The following is a 17853-nucleotide window of genomic DNA, read 5'->3' as shown; positions in this document are numbered from 1 at the left end:
CTAGGGGTAGAGGGAAGTCTGAGGCAGGAGGATTTAAAGTTCAAAGCCAGCTACAGCTACTTAGCAAGGCCTTAACTTAGACTCTGTCTAAAAATAAAAAAAGGACTGGGGATGTGGCTCAGTGATTAGGCACTCCTGTTTAATCCCTGGTACCAGAAAAAAAAAAAAAATTGTAGATCTTTTATAGATTAATAGTGCATTTGATATGTCTGATATTTTGTCTGTTTATTTTCCAAACAGCATTACCATAGATGATGTAGTTTATGTGATAGACGGGGGGAAAATTAAAGAGACACACTTTGATACTCAGAACAACATCAGCACGATGTCTGCCGAGTGGGTTAGTAAAGCTAATGCCAAACAGAGGAAAGGCCGAGCTGGAAGGTAAGGTGGACTTCATCCAAAGCCTTTAGAACGTACAGTTTTTGTGTAGCAAATTGTTTCTGTGATTTAAAATATTTATTAGAAAATTCTTCTTTCATATTATTTCAAACTTACTACGACATTTTTAAGTGAGAAAATTGTGTTATTTATAGTTTATTTGGAAGAGTGTCTGCCATGTTTTCTACTTTGAATATTTTACCTCTAACTAAAATCAATATCATTTCTTATAATCTTGTTTCCATTCCCTTTTTTAAAGTGTATATTACTTACTTAGGTCATCTTCTAAATATTTTATATGTATTGACTTTGCTTAATCCTCACCACAGTGCCATGGTAATAGGTGCCATTTTAAGAGTAAGGAAATTAAGATATAAAGAAATAATGTGTCAAAGTCACACAGCTTTGTAAGTAGCAGAGCCAGTATTTGAATTCTAGGCACTCTGGCTTCTACAGTCTGGACACCTAGTCACTTAAAACAGCACTGATTTTTCACCATTATTTACCAGCTGAAAAACAAGGAAAGTACTTTTTCTCCATTAACGTGGTTGTAGTAAGAAAATAAAACTATCTCCATTGCTGATGGGAAAAATTATTTGCCTCGAACTTTAGAAATAATCGGACTTAGAAATGTGTATTCCACAATAGTTTCACAGTCATTCAGGAGTGATAGAATCATTTCTGGAGTTGGAAAAGAGAATTTTTCTTTTGCCTCTTATAGTAAGAAAAGGTTTTCTTTAATCTTTCTTTAATCTTTTTTCTTTAATCCTATTAAAGAAAAGGAGAGTTGAAATAAAACCGTACTGGCCATTGTGTTATCCCTTTGTTTTAAATTTATACTGTATCTGTAAAGTTTTGACTCACCTGTTGTAATCTTCATGGGTTTTCTCAGTAGAATTTGATTTCTAGACAGTTAATTAAAAGATGATGCAGTTGATGCTGGTGAGCCAGCAAAGCGCAATATAGATAGGTTTTGGAGGCCAGAAGCAGCTAAACTGTGCAGTCCTCAGTGGACATACCCTCAGTTCAGACTAGATTCTTATTCAGATATGTTACATAATGGTGGGTCTAGAAGGACCTGATGAAAATGACTAAGATTTTTAGATTTTATTTTTATTCTTATAACAGGAAGAACCTGTAGAAATACTTATTCTGCCTGAAAATATATGAGTTACTGCCACCTGTTCACATCTGTCCTCATCATTGTCCAAAAAATGATAGCATTCATGGCACTAGTTACAAATAAAAACAAAAAATTCCAGTGTCCCTCTGAGACGTCACTAAATAAAATATACTTCAAATCTTTTAAAATAATACAGGTTAACATAATTCCAGTGTTTGTTAAAAAGTATACTTTCAAGGCATATTTGAGACTGTAACTCTTGGCCTTGACCTAAGGAGACTCCTGTTACTAAGCATAGTAGTCTAGAATCTGTCAGAAATAGAGAACCACGTATTGGAATAGGGAAGGGAGCCTCGATTTTTTTCTTAGACTGGGATGTGGTAGGTACTAAAATACAGCTAGGAGGTATGAGTCCTAGTGTCCAGCAGCACAGTGCGGTGACCACAGCTCCCAGACTTGTCAGGTGGTCCTGAAGAGCTGGAAGAGGGACTCTGAGAGGCTCCATGCTTGCCCTGATGACGACGTGGAAATGCCAGTTGTCTGGCTTGCTCGGTCTCAACGGACTATGTCCCAGAAATGTCCACAGTCATCACGTGTCGATTAGGAGACAGAAGCAAAAGGCAGGGACCAACAATTCACGACGCTGGGATAGAGGATGGAGGATTTTATTCCAAGAGAATGGGAGGAAGGAAAATGGGACTCACAGAATTGAAATAGTAATCATGTGAAATGATTATGTGCTTTATGAGAAGTGGATCTTGGCTGCTTTCCTTCCAGCACTTCTCTGGATTTCTAAGTAATTAACTTTTTTTTTTTTTTTTTTTAAAGAGTTCAACCTGGGCATTGTTACCATCTGTATAATGGCCTTCGAGCAAGTCTTTTGGATGATTATCAACTACCAGAGATTTTGAGAACACCTTTGGAAGAACTTTGTTTGCAGATAAAGGTAAACTAGTGGGAGAATTAAGAAACAAAGTGGAGGGTAGTCTTCTAATTTTCAATGTCTTCTTTAGAAGAAGGTACTGTATTAATCTACAGGAAGTAATTATTACTATACACTTGGTTTTGCTTGTGTCACCAAACTTCTTTCAGTTGTGTACTAAACAGTTTTAAATCATGTATTGCTCTGGAGCCTGGCTACCTCTTTCTGGATCCCTCTTGCTCTCTGAAAAGCTCATTTTATTACTATGAAATTCTTAGAACACTTTCTGGCACAGTGAGTGCTCAGTAAATGTTAACTGTTCTTACTATATCTTTCCCTTGTTAAAAGCTATTTATCTTTTTTAGCATCTTAAATATTTTGATATAATTAACCTTATTTTAAAAATAATAGTAAATGTGTTGAGATTTTAACAGGCTACTTTTCTCACTAAGTTGCTGGTAGAAAGCAATATGTAGGCCTTTAAACAAGTTCTAATAGAATCATAAATAATTTATTTTGGTAAAATAACTAGCTTGAAAATTTTAAGATTGGTGTTTTGTTTGAGAGATTGATATAGGTAGGACTAAATAATTTTGTTGATGTATGACGTGTTTAATTTTATTTTCTTCCCCCAGATTTTAAGACTAGGTGGAATTGCTTATTTTCTGAGTAGGTTAATGGATCCACCATCAAATGAGGCAGTGCTGTTGTCCATAAAACACTTGATGGAACTGGTAAGTTGGGTTTTTTTTGTTTGTTCTTTTTTTTTTCCCTTTAATTCTAACTGATTCAGTGTTACAGCAGGCAAGCCAACTAATTATAAAATGCATTAGTGCAGAGTAGACTGGTGAAATGTGCAGGGTTGACTTTGACTCATTATGTGGTTCTCAGTTTAGTATACAAGATATGCATTGGAAAGTTATAAAATGATACTTTTGTCATGTTCCTATAATACTGTGCCCTTTCTACACTCCCCACTCTAACCCCACTGGAGGCCTGATTTAAAATTGCATGACATTTTGAAATTTTTCAAGTATTGGTCCTTTTGTATATTCTTGAAATAAACCTTGTTGGTTTATTCTATTTTTTCTGATTACTGTATTTTTTTTTTATTATGTCCAAGTAATGTAATGATAGTATGGTCATTTTACAAGTAGTCTTTCTCCAAAATGCTAATAACCTGTCATTTTACTATTGCTCTTTCTGATTTCATTAGTTCCTTTTTCTGAGATTAGTGTTTTAAGACACCAGGTTCAGTTGATTGACCACTGAGTGGTCAGACACTCACAGAGGACCATAGCCAGGGAGGCTCGGGAGTGGCTGCAAGTTAATGCCCAACCTGGGCAGGAGGCACACAGGGCTAGAGCTGAGCTGTCCACTCTACATACAGCCATCTGTGCCACTTGTATTTATGTATTAAATGAGAAAGTTTATATCTCAGTTCCACTTACACATTTCAAATCTTAGTAGCACATACAGCTATCAATCTGGACAGTGCAGAGATAGGCCATTTCTGTCTTTGATGTAAATTCTGATGGTTAGTGATGGGTTGAAGCTGGGAAAGACTTGTTTTACATATTTCACAGGTTTGCAGGGGTCCATTTATGTGAATAACATTTGGTAATTCTAATATATTGGAATATTAGAATAGCACTTAACATAATATGCTGTTTAAATGAAAAAGCATTGTAAACGACTTAACCATCTCTTAGAATTTGGATTAAATTTAGTGAGGTTACTGGAGTAGGTTGTGGAGAGCTAGGTGGTGATCAGAGAATCAATAGACAACCAGAGAAGTCAGCTGGACTCTGAATCCTGAATGAGATGACTTCCTGTCTCCTGACTGAATAAAAGAGCCACTTGTAGCTATTTGTGGGAGGGACTGCGGCCCACAGTTTTAAAAAGCTTTATTATGAAGTACAGCATGCACACCTAGGAAAAGCGAGCAAAGTTAGATCGTGCGGCTTAAGGATTCATCACAAAGCAAGCATGGGGTAATGCGCATGTCAAGATGAGTGAGCGTCAGTAGTATGCTACAAGCTCCCTTCCTGCTCTCTCCCAGTTGCTCGGGTCCCTTAATCCTAAAGCTAACCTCTATCATAACTAACAGTAATCCCTTGCCTTTTTTTCTGGGGTGACTTTTCATACAAATGTGCATTCCTGTAAAGAATTCAGCTTAATTTTGGAAGTTCTGTGAACTTTACATAAACTCACATAAGATGTAGGGTTTATTTTTCTTTTCCGTTGGAGAAACAGAGTTATGGTTTCTTTAATTTAACTTTATTTGATTCATGTGTAATGTTGCTTTTAGCTGTTGCTCATTTTCATTTATTCGGCATATATTGTGGTATCCTACTTTGGGCTGTTATATGCAGCACTGGTATGAACATTCAGTAGTTGGTGTTTCCTGGGGAGCATGTTCACGTGTATATACTGAGTTGTGAATCCCCTGGATCACAAGGCTTGTGTATGATGAAGTTTGGTAGATAGTGCCCTGCAGTCATCCAGAGCACTTGCACTTCTGCCCGTGGAGAAGTTTCTTGGCTCTGTAGCTTCTCTGACCCTGGACATCACCAGTCTTACTCTAATCATACTGGTAGTTATGCAGATGTTTTAGTTTGTGGTTTAATTCTCATTTCCATGAATTTATGAGCAGTTTTTCATGTTTGTTGTACATTGGAAAGTCCTTTCTGCAAACTGTCGGTCCCTGTTTTTGTGCTGGGTCACAGAACATACACACTTCTCGGGTCTTTGGTCTGCACCTTTGTCATGTGTATTTGCACATGTCTGTTTTGTATCCTGTGCTTTTAAATAGGGTCTTAATAAACCAGTGCCTACTTTTAATCCAGTCAAATATATCAGTCTTAAAAGATTATTGCTTTTTGCCCCATAGTATGTTTTCTTACTTGATCATGAAGATTTTTTTAACTTTGTTTTGTCTTTCAGATTCACATATGTAATCTGTCTGAATTTGTATGGTGATAGAGGAGACATAAGCTTTTACATATATGTCACTTAATTGATTAAACACCCTTTATGGAAATCTTTATTCTGTAGCCTTTGTCATCAGTCAAGTGTTTAAAGATATCTTTCTTTCTAGGCTTTGTTCAATCTATTGATTGTATTTCTATCCTCATCTGGGGCTACACTGCCTTAGCAATTTGGGGAGAAATGACATATTTTATAATGTATTACAAATAAGAACATGATATGTCATCTTTTATTTATATTTAAAGTTTCCTTATTTTAGGGTTTTATTGTGTGTCTTTAAAGATTTATTTCTAGGTTAGTGGTACGTTTGGATTCTACACTAACTTTTACGTTTTATCTTTTCTTGTAAACCTGATAGAAATGAAATTCATTTTTGAACATTGGCCTTGTTTGTATTTATTAATTCTGTAAAATATATTTAATACTAGTAACTACATAATTTTTCTGCTTGTGAGTTTTTGCTGTTATTGTGTTGAATTACATTGATGTTTCAAATGTTAAACCAGTTTTCATTTCTGAAATCATTTGCTAGGATTCATTTGCCATTACAGTATTTTGGCTTTTATTTTTCTTGTGTAGAATTATTTAGTAGTTATCCTTTGCTCAAATATACTCTGTCAGAGTTAGGTGTTAAGATTATAGTAGGTTTAAGATCTAGTGATATTATGATTTTACTGTCTGGGAGAGCTTTCTTATTAAGTAAGATCAATGGTATAACCTCCCTGTTTAGAAATGTGTGTCCAATGGAATGCTTATGTATTTCTTTAAAAAATTTTTTGTTTATATCTATATCTAGTTATTTTAACATATATTGGAAATTCCGTTTATAAAATTATTTGTAGATTAAAATTTGAAGTCTGAATAACTTTTTTCCAGAGAGCATTTATGTTGCTTCTCCCAGGAAAAGAATCCTAACTTCTGAGCTAACCTCCCTGAATCCATGTTTTAGACTTGTAATTCTTATAGTTCTTTTCTTAGCTTCTTGGTTTCATCAAATCATGTTAGCTGTCCACAGGTATGGTAGGACAGAGCCTAGGAAATCAGCAGAAGTCATTCCCATTTCCCAGGGTTCTAGATGTGCCCTTTATCTTCTGCCTTGCTCTCTTATAGCACCTAAACTGGAAGAATCTAGGGGCTCTGTACTTCATCCAAATATATAATGGTGTTTTTGTTTTTCCCACCACTCTTGTGTTTTATTGGATGATTTTTCTTTATTTGACTGAAAGTTTGCTAGTTTGTTATTTCTTACCATTCCCAATAAAACTAAGTTGTGTATTAATTCTGTTACTGTTTAGATAACTTTCTAACCTTTAATGACACCATAATTTATATTTTGTTGAAGAAAACTGAAGCAGAACAATATTGGGGCATTAAGTTATCTTTCTTAAGAAAAAAACTAAAATAGCTTCACCATGTCTATTTTTAAAATAAACTTTCTTTACAGAATGCTCTGGATAAACTAGAAGAACTGACACCTCTTGGAGTCCACTTAGCCCGGTTACCAGTTGAGCCACATATTGGGAAAATGATTCTTTTTGGAGCTCTGTTCTGCTGCTTAGACCCAGTCCTCACTATTGCTGCTAGTCTCAGCTTCAAAGATCCCTTTGTCATTCCATTGGTAAGAAAGACAGAATAAAGACTGTGCATGTTTAGATACTGAAAATTGCTGTTGATTACATAATTTTTTTTCATTACCTTTTTACTAGAATATTCTTTATTACAGTGTCAGAACAATTTAAATTGACTTTTTGTGTTTAATAGGGTAAAGAAAAGATTGCAGATGCAAGAAGAAAAGAATTGGCAAAAGAAACTAGAAGTGATCACCTGACTGTTGTGAATGCATTTGAGGTAAAATAAATAAATAGATAGATAAATAAATAAATCTATCTATCTGTCTATCTGGTTCTGGACTGTGATAGATCATTCAAGTGAAAAGCTGACAATAGAACAGGAGTGTATTTACCTTTTAAAAATCTATATTATAGATTCAGGGGGGAAATGCTAAGAATCTTTGAAATTAGCTGAACATTTGAAAAATGGAATTATTTTCAGTTTTGTAATAGATTGTTACATTTTTCCTCTTTGGAAAAATGTCTCATTTTTATATTTGGTATCATTCTTTTATATCTTTGTCTTATTGACCTATGTGACAATCTTTTTTTATTAATCACTCTTGTATTCAGATTTAATGTTTTGAGAGAATATCATAACCATATACATGGTTCAGATTAGGAAGGTGTTTTCTACTTTTATAAGTCAGGCTTACTTGAAGGAAATGTTTAATACTCTTCTTCATAAAATTTAAGTGTCATTTAGTCTAACTATGTACAGTATGATGCCATTTGTGTAAAATACACAATCTATTATTTTTTAACTTGTATAAAAATCATATAAAAATCTGGAACTTGAGTGACAAATTTCTTAGGGACCAGCATCATGAGTTTGACTTTTAGTTTATAAATTTCAAAATTCTTTGAATTTTTACAAAGAAAACAAAATATCAGTGAAAGATCAAACTGTTATTAAATAAAAGTGGAAACTAGTAAGTAATCTTTGCTTCAGGGAATAACATAAGTAGATTTCTTCATTTATTTGCCCCATAGGGCTGGGAAGAAGCTAGGCGGCGTGGTTTCAGATATGAGAAGGACTACTGCTGGGAATATTTTCTGTCCTCAAACACACTGCAGGTAATGATGAATGTTTGCTGTAATTACCACATGCGATAGATTGGTGTATGTCTGTATCCATTCTGTGTAAATATATATGTAGTAAGATATGGCATATACAGAGTGTATATACTTGTACTAGAAATGAATTAAGAGTTCAGCCTATCTAATAAAAACATGCTCATCAGTCATTAGCAAACTGAAAAGTGACTTGACGACTCTGAAAGATATTGAGGCTAAAGAAAAAAATGAATGGAACCTAGCATCTTTCAGCAGAAGAAACTTAACCATTTTATAATATGAAATAATTTAATATGAATACGCATTCAGTAAAACAAAGATAAAAAGTAAGGCTGTAGAGTGAATAAAAAGACTGCTGAGCTAAGAGCTTAAATTGAAGACCAAAAGAAAATCACAAAGTACAAAATGGTAGACACCCTTGAAAGCAGTTATTGCCATGGAGGAAAGGTTTGAGGTGGTCACAGTTTATGGATTTAGCTCACAAAGACAAAAATTAAAGCAGTTAAATAGTAAAAAGTTTTTAGACAGGACTTGTACATCATGAGGACAGTAGATATCTCTATATAGAAATCATGTGTAAATGAATATTTATTCAGAGACATGTAAAAGACCATTCCCCTGAAATGGAAAAAGTGAAGTGAACCAGAAGTATGAAAAGATGGCTTATCCAAGTGTTATTTGTGAATATCATATCCAGTGAAGATACTAATACAACTGTCACGACAAAGGGTAAGCATTCAAGAAAGCACTCCAGAGATACTGCACCTGTGAGATTTTGAAAAACTATTTGATAGTGAAAGCCTTCTTATTAAGATTTGAATCAAAATGAAGATTTAAGGATGGAGAACACATGCTAAGTCAGCTGATAGTGTACTTTATATTGAAATAATAGATAACTTACACAAAAGCATGATGGGAGTTACACATACAGAACAGAATGTAAAGATCATTATCCTGAACGGTATAATGGTAAAAAGAACCAGGAGGTGACTGACAAAGTCAGTTATAGGGTACAGTAGATGGGGAAGTGAAAGTCATACCTTGTAATCTCCTAAGCTTAAAGGAATTCTGTAGAAAATCTTTTCTTGTGTGTAACTTCAAATTGAACTGGAGTTAAAACAGTTTTGTAAAAATAACTTGTTTTTAAAACTGATCACATTAGGATATAATTCTTTTGTTAATATCTCTGCATAATGAATGTCTGCAGTCTTGTGTACTTAATAATTATCACATCTGAAGACAGTTGAGATAAGGGAAGTTTCTTCATTAATACTTTATTTTTTTTAATGCTTTTACTGAGCCTTGCACTATTTGTATTCAAATCATCATAATTTTTCTTAAAGTTTAGGTCCTATGCATTAACAGTAGTTAATTCTTAGTAATAAAAATATGGATGTTGTTGGTTTGGTCTTCCCCACAGACAAAAATTAAGGTGTGAAGAGTAGTTGTTAAAATTCTACTCATGAATTCTTTGCAAAATAAAGTAGTCCTTAAATATCAGTGATTTTATTCCTTATACCATGCAAACTTTTATCTGTGAAAGGCCAGATTGTACTTCAGGCTTTCAGGCCATATAGTCTATGTTAAAACCATTCATCTTTATAATTGCAATACAAAAGCAGCCGTAGACAATATGTAGGTGAAATAACGTGGCTGTGTTCCAATAGTATGCTATTGACAAAACCAAGTTTTTATGGTTTGCCAACACCTTCTTTAAAATATTTTTGTAAAAGTGTTCTCATAAAGCAAAGACAGTTTATAATTAAATTTACTTTTGAATATATATGCTTTATACCCCCAGTGTGTGAACAGTGTTCTGGTTCTGCTTGTTACCATTGCTCCCTAGATGCTGCATAACATGAAAGGACAGTTTGCTGAACATCTTCTTGGAGCTGGATTTGTAAGCAGTAGAAATCCTAAAGACCCGGAATCTAATATAAATTCAGGTAAATCAGAAAACAGAGTGTAAAATAACTTGCCATTGTTGTCCATTGTCTTGGTATTTTACTTTTTCCCCCTCTACCTTTCCACTCCCCTAGATAATGAGAAGATAATAAAAGCTGTCATCTGTGCTGGTTTATATCCCAAAGTTGCTAAAATCCGACTAAATTTGGGTAAAAAAAGAAAAATGTAAGCATTGAAGATTAAGAATTACTTGCAGTTCTCTTCCTTAAACTTTCAAAGTTCTCTAGTTTAACAGGGCTTTTAATGAAGATTATTCTTACAATATTTGGGCCATATTCTTCATCTTTATTTTCATCTTTTTTTATTTTTTATTTTTTGGAGACAGAATCTTGCTAGATTGGTTAGGACCTCACTAAGTTGCTGAGGCTGGCTTTCAAATTGTGCTTCTCTGGCCTCAACCTCCCAAGCTACTGGGATTATAGGTATGCACCACCACGCCCAGCTTCACCATTATTTTGATCACTTAGAAGGCAGCAAACTCACAACACATCCCAAGAATCACCTGTCTGGTCACTCATTAATTACAAAGAATATTAGTAAAACATGATACCAGTGTAAATATTTGAAAACCAGTCACCTTTTAAAAATGAAATGGGTTACATAGAAATCGGTTAGATTAGTGTTTGTTTCAGTGATTTTTTTTTCCCCCATCTTCTTGCAAAATGGAAAACAACTCTTTAAATAAGTTTGTGGTTATTTCACTGTTTTAAGAAATAGTATAACTAGTATAGACACACAGACACACACACACACAAATAGCTGCAGTAGTAATTGGGGACAACTCTGAGGCATACTTCTGTCCAGTAAGTAAATTCAGTAAGTACAGAGAAGCTAAAAGTCACCAATGACTAGTGGTATGTGAATTGTTGCCACACATCTGGAGGGCAGTGTAGATTTTAATTATATATCAAGAGTCATTAAATAGTCATTGAGTACATTGATAACTGTGCATTTTAATTTACCAGTGGTATTGCAAACAACATACACATCTAGTACCATGGGGAAATTAATAGTTTTATGATCCTATATATAGTAGTAATTAATAGTTTTATGATCCTGTTATTTGTCGGTAAACATATAAAACAGTAATTGTGTAGGAACTGGTAGTATTAAACTGATAAATGAAAATGTTTGGTACCCTGCCAAGCCTGGATAATCCCACCCACTTGTGAGGCCAAGGCAAGAGAATTGCCAAGTTCAAAGCCAGCCTGGGCAACTTAGTGAGACTGCATCAAAATAAAAAGAAGAGGCAGGGCCTAGGGATGTAGCTCAGGTAAAGTGTTTGTGTGGTATGAGCAGAGCTCTGGGTTCAATCCCCAATATCACACACACACAAAGTTGGATACCTTGTGATTAATAACTTGAAAAATGTAGACTGCAAATACATTTGCAAAAAATATAGAACGTGCAAACACTGTTCTGAGGGAGTGGTTTTCACTGGGGGTGATTTGTCCCCCCAGAGAACTATGGGCAATGTGTAGAGACATTTATGGTTGGCAAAAGTCTTATGAGATAAGAGGCCAGCTGTACTGCTAAACATCCCATGATACACAGAACAACTCTGCAAGTTAAGTGTCACCCAAAGTCAGTAGTGCTGAGGTCAAGAAACCCTATTTTAAGGTATAAGATCACAGGTAAACAGGAGACTTTTCATCATTACCATTGGAGTATCTATATTTTAAGTCATCCAACTACAATTCTGATGTCAGTACTTTGCAAGATTCTTTTCTTTAACTTTATAGGTAGGTTATCAGAGAGGCTCTTTGAAAACAAATATTTTATCATCTTCCTGTGTCATTCTGGGAGGAATTTATGAAAAAAGTTCTCTTTGGATTGGCTTTTTTTCAGTTTAGAATAGTGGGTCAGTAAATTTTGGCTTAAAGGCCAAAACTCTTCTTAGTAGTTATTGGGGCACAGCCACGCCCATTTACATGTTATGTCTGTCTTCCTGCTGTGCTAGCACAGTTGGGTTGTTTTGACCAAGGTTGTAGAGTCTGATGCTGTATGGAAATTTGCCAACAGTTGCAGAATGACATTAGTTAAACTGACTGTTGGGTCAAAAAAAAATAATTTCTGATTTTATTCTGAATAATGAATCTTAACTGATTCATGATTTTGATGTAAGTGTATTCCTAGAACTTAAAAAAAATACTCTTAAAGTTGGGAAGAATTTATGGATTATAGCTTCATATTCTTAAGGAATACAAGAAATTAATGTTGCTATTTAAAAATAAACTGAATAATATTAAAATTTCTTATAAATTGTGATAAAACTTATTAAAGACACCCCCTAGGAATTGAGATACTAAACTAAACTGTCAAAGTACATGTATTCCAGATATTCCTGTTACAGGGGTTTGAGTGTGAGACCATTGAAAACATATTTTAAATTAGATTCTTTTAAATCAATTTTAGGAAAAGCTCACTTTTCAACACAATTCTGTTTTTAGTTTATATTCTGGGTACACACCCTGTGAAATTTTTTACTTGGTCATTTATTTCAGAGTTTTTGTTGTTGTTCTTCATCCTTAGCGGTATAGTATATATTTAACATAAAGGAGTATTCTGTCAGCTTTTTGTAATATGTTGAGTAATTAACACCTGCAGAAGTTAGTTATATGGTTTCGAGTATTCCTACTTAGCTGATATTTTCCCATCTATCGTTAAGAAAATCTTTCTTTCCTCAAATGTTAACTTTTACATTTATATATTGCAAAAATAAACAACTCACCTGTGGAATTACTTTCTGGGGTATGTTTGGGATTTTGCAATAAAAAGAATCCCCTAAAAATACTTTTTAACAAACTGCATTTTAACTTTTTTAAAGGGTGAAAGTTTACACCAAAACTGATGGACTGGTTGCTCTTCATCCTAAATCTGTTAATGTGGAGCAAACAGATTTTCACTACAACTGGCTTATCTATCACCTAAAGATGAGAACAAGTAGTGTAAGTGAACATTTAGATAATTATGAATCTCAATTATCAGTCTTATCTTTGTATAATTCTCAAAATAATAATTTTCCTTTTCACATAAATTGCAGCTGTATTCCTATAACCTATGCTTTCAACTTGCAGGTCTGTCATGATGGAACTTTGTGTGTTCATGAAATAGGATAGTTATTTGGTTTGTGTGATTTTTTCAGAACCTTTCAAAAGATCCTTGAATTTTATGGTGTATGGGAGGTTATCCTGTGGGCACAATTTTGTTGGCACAGCAGTATACCTTATAAGTAGTGGTCAGAATATTAAGTGGATTCTGTTTATTAGAGGACTTTTAAAATGCTGAATATATAAATAAAAATAACTTCAGTTACATTAGTGTTTTGGTTTTGACACAAAATATTTTGTTCAAAGAATAGTGTATTTTAAATTAAAACAAAAATATAAAATCTGTGTTCTCTGAATTGACAAAGGTGGTTTCATTTAAAATTATATTTCTTGGAGGTAGGTGTATGACTCAGTGGGATACCATTTGCCTGACATGGAGGTGGACACTTTCTTGGTGTTGAACCCCAACACTGCCAATAATTAAATACTTTAGAAGAAAGCCACTAATAAGATCAATACTGGTGATATTATTGAATTAGCCTGGTAATGATCCTTTCTGACTCCTAAATGCACTCATTTACTTCCATTCTCATTGTAGATATACTTGTATGACTGCACAGAAGTTTCCCCGTACTGTCTCTTGTTCTTTGGAGGTGATATTTCCATCCAGAAGGATAATGACCAGGAAACCATTGCTGTAGACGAATGGATCGTGTTTCAGTCTCCAGCAAGAATTGCCCATCTTGTTAAGGTGACTGATCTTTACCTGATTATCTTTAGATGTCCATGCATGTCAGCAGGTGGTCTTGTTTCAGATGTTACACAGTAATGATTTTTGCTCTATTTCGTAAGAGTTCATGGTGTTGAGAAATTGATCCATAGTTTTTCCAAGTTGTTTTTGAGGTAGTAACAGATCAACTTCAAAATGGCTCAGATAAAATTTTGAATTGTTTAGCCAAACTTTATTTTGTTCCTCACTGAATATTTCAAGTTTTTTGTGTGTAATAACTTGTGAATCTCTTTGTACTACCTAAAGTCACTTTTTTCTGTTATATTGCTGGATAACACACCTGCCTTTGTTGAACACATATAATTTTTTCAACCTTAGGAATTAAGAAAGGAACTAGATATCCTTCTACAAGAGAAGATTGAAAGTCCTCATCCTGTGGACTGGAAGGACACAAAATCCAGAGACTGTGCTGTCCTGTCAGCTATTACAGACTTAATCAAAACACAAGAAGAGGCAGCTCCCAGGAGCTTTCCACCACGATTCCAGGATGGGTATTACAGCTGACAACTTTTCCGTGGTGATCTGAAAAGCCAGTTTGACAAACCATTTTCCTCATGGTTTAACTTCTGGCTAAATGCCAAACCCTGGGACATGACCAATTTTCATTTGTAAGGTAGAATCCTTTAGTAGGTAGTAAAGATTTAATGTGCATGACTTGATGATGTTATCTGTAGCTATTATAAATATGCCATAAAAAGCAATATGTTCTCTGGTCACAGTCTGTTGTGGTCATGCCCACTCTTTGGGAGTATTCCTCTTAAACATATTGAGTCTTATACCATAAGAAATTCCTTTGTTCTGTTACAGAAAATTAATTTTCTGTTCAAAATGAAGTGCAGAACCAGTAAAAATGAAAGGTTAGCCAGAAAGCAGGGTCAGGTAAGAATTTGGATATAGCAACATTTTTTTAAAAATGAAACTTCTATCAGAAGTAAATTTGTTGTACTAAAGCCTGGTATCTAATAAAATGTACAATGTGTAAAATCTTAGTTAACTTCTTGGCTTGGTTTCTGCATCTCCACTCTCACATGGTTTATTTGATGTTCATACTTTTTCTAATATACATTCCCCTTTTTCATGCCTAGTACAGCATAATGTAGCAGCATTAGAGAGCATGGGTCTGGAGCCTAAGTTCCAGTCTCACCTGTCATCTAGATGTCTTGGGCAAGTTACTTGGCTTTTCCGTTTTCTTAAATACAGATAAAAATTGTGAGGCCTAAATATGTTAATATATGTAAAACACATAGACTAGTGCCTGGTACACACAATGTCCTCACTGAGTCTGTTGTTACTTCTCCGTGAAATATTTTTTAAATGTGTTGTCTTCTTTTTTTTTTTTCCCAACACTTGTTTTACCTTCTTAGCTAGTGGAAGTTAGTATGAGGACAGGTAACGTATTTTCTCAGCCCTATCAGATTGTGACAAAAACTGTGGGTTGTTTTCCAACAGCCATTTTGTCTCTCCCTTCTTGTTTTCGCTTGTCAACTGGGCCCTGACATGTCGTGTCGAACTCGTCCCCAAGGGTGAGTTAGGTGGTTCTGAGCCAGTCACGTGTGGTCTTATTCCTTTCTTAAGTCCTAAGTGAGGCCTGCATATGTGAGTTTGCCTGTGGCAATGGCAAGCCAGGGGATGTCTGAGAAAGATTTTTTGTGCTAATGGATGTAAAAGAGAAAACTCTGCTCTCTTCTTTAGACAGTGTCTTGTCAGAATCTGATACTGGGAACTGCTGTATCCAACTTAGGATCAGAAAGGGACACAGCCATATTCTGAGGTTGGTTCAGAGTGGAAAGATGACACTTGGCCAAAGTCCTTGATGCAGGGTGAGCTACAGCACTGACTGACTCTAGAACTGCCTACACGTGGATTGATGTTAATAGAATAAATACATCCTTCATTTTTTAAACCCCATTTAGTGTAAGGTATTTTTAACTTGGCAGAAAGTATATTAACTGAAACACTGTCACTGAACTGTGGCCTCCTGCATTGTGATGTAACAGTTTTGACCCTTATGTCTGAAGGTATTAAAAAACACAGCAAAAGCATCCTGCTATATTCTAAAGAGTGCAAATTTTATTGTGCCTTCCAGTAAATTGCAAGGAAACCAAAGGAATAAATGTATCCTCAGTGGTTGAATGTATTGACGATGCTGTTCTATTACAGTGCTGGTTCTGGTACTGCTCCCGTTTCTGGGAATGTGTGTCCCTCATTGTGGCCTACCAAGGGCTTGAATGTACTGTGTGTCCTCAGTCCATTCTCTTGGCTGGCCTCCCAGAGTGAGGTTTTGGAATGAGTCATGTCACAATATTGTAGCATATTAATTTTACCCATAAAGTCAAGGTGACCTGTTGGCTCTAAAGGAGTGTTTAATTTTTGTGGTTGGTTTTTTTTTTCCCTCTTGTTAGCCAGTTTAAATACTTACTCAGTTGACAAAATGGTCTTGGAAGAAAGGATTTAAAGATTCTGTCTAAGAAAAAAATGATTAGTTGGTTCCATCTTGGCAAACTGGTATTTAATCTTTATATGAATGGGAGAACTAACCCTGAAGAATTGTTTAATAGGTGAGGGATTCACAGAACTTAAAGCAGTTATTGTTACCTCCAGTTTATGTCGTGTTTCTACAGCTGATGCAGATAGAAATCTTAATCAAAGGTGCTATTTATTTGTTGTGTTTCTTTTGTTTACAGAATAGGGCATTGCTTAGTGGAAAATAAGTTCTGTGTCTGTTACCTAGAGATTTTAAAGAACAAAGACGTTAAATTAAGAAGTCATTCTGAGCAATATAGAGAATAACTTGAAAAAACAGCAGTGAAATAGCAACTTACGGGGAAAACATGGAAGAAATAAACCACTAGGTAAGGTTTAAAAAGCATATAAAAACAGCATATAATACTACCTAATTCATTAATTATGGCAAAAGCTTTAGATGAGTTGATACCAGTTAATTACAAGTTATTCTCTATTTTTACTGCATTTTTAAAATGAAGACCACCCCTACTAGTTATTAATTGTAGAAAAACTTTAGAATGAATTTTAGTACCCTCTCATCCAGAGTAAATAAATTGTGGTAGATTTCCTTCTAGTCTTAGCTCTGAGTTTGTATTTATTTTTAAACAACTCTGATCATGTATAGTATGTATTTGTGATAATGTTAATTGTTTTTAAATGGTATTTTTATTCTGATTTTAAAACAAAACATCCTCATGAAAGAATCTTTGGAAATTCGACATAAAAAGGAAATCATGTTACTATTTGTTTTGATATATTTCCATACTTTTTTTAAACTTTAAGGTATTTATATACAATGAAATGAACCAATTTAAGTGTATGTCAGTGAATTTGGCACCTGTATAAAGTTATGTAATTATATTCCCATCACCTCAATATTTCCCTCATTCTCTGCAGGCAGTTCCCCTTCCCACCTCTTGTCCCTGACCACCATTCATGTGCTTTTTGTCATTAGTTCTGCCTTTTCTAGAATTCCCAATAAATGGAATCATGTACAGTCTTTATGTCCAGCCTCTTTCTCTTAACATATCACAGAGCTTGAGATAAGTCATGTTGGTGCATGTATTAGTTCTTTTTTATTGTTTAGTATTACACTGTGTCATTATGACAGTTTACTCATTTACTGGTTGTGGACATTTGGCTTGTTTTCCGTGTTTCTGCTATTGTGAATAAAGCTGCTATGAATGTGTGCATACGGTCTGTGTGGTTATGTTTTCTCTTCTTTTGGTGAAATACCTAGGATTAAGATTGCAGTGTCATATGGTAAGTGTGTTCATAAGAGCTGAGTTTTTTGGAAGTGGCTATTTTGAAAAACGCAGTAAATATAGAGAATAACTTATAATTAACTGGTATCAGCCTATCTAGAGCTTTTTCCATAATTAATGAATTATATGCCTGTCTTGCATTCCCAACAACAATGCGTGGGGTTCCAGGTGTTT

General features: G+C 34.6%; 1 protein-coding gene across 1 annotated transcript in view; it reads left to right on the top strand.

Moving 5' to 3' along the window:
• Positions 1-17607, top strand: part of Dhx36 (DEAH-box helicase 36) — a 40260-nt gene extending 22653 nt beyond the window's left edge. Inside the window, exons 15-25 of the mRNA XM_047563862.1 lie at positions 241-384; positions 2333-2450; positions 3062-3160; positions 6862-7035; positions 7179-7265; positions 8021-8104; positions 9951-10050; positions 10144-10234; positions 12897-13017; positions 13718-13870; positions 14228-17607. Of these exons, the coding sequence (XP_047419818.1) occupies positions 241-384; positions 2333-2450; positions 3062-3160; positions 6862-7035; positions 7179-7265; positions 8021-8104; positions 9951-10050; positions 10144-10234; positions 12897-13017; positions 13718-13870; positions 14228-14413 (1357 nt within the window). The 3' untranslated portion in view covers positions 14414-17607. The remainder of the gene's footprint in view (positions 1-240; positions 385-2332; positions 2451-3061; positions 3161-6861; positions 7036-7178; positions 7266-8020; positions 8105-9950; positions 10051-10143; positions 10235-12896; positions 13018-13717; positions 13871-14227) is intronic.
• The last annotated feature ends 246 nt before the right edge of the window (positions 17608-17853 follow it).

This window comes from Sciurus carolinensis, chromosome 9, assembly GCF_902686445.1.
Source record: "Sciurus carolinensis chromosome 9, mSciCar1.2, whole genome shotgun sequence".
In the NCBI taxonomy this organism is placed as follows: domain Eukaryota; kingdom Metazoa; phylum Chordata; class Mammalia; order Rodentia; family Sciuridae; genus Sciurus; species Sciurus carolinensis.
The sequence above is the reverse complement of the archived record's forward strand: the minus strand, read 5'-3'. Positions and strand labels throughout refer to the sequence as shown.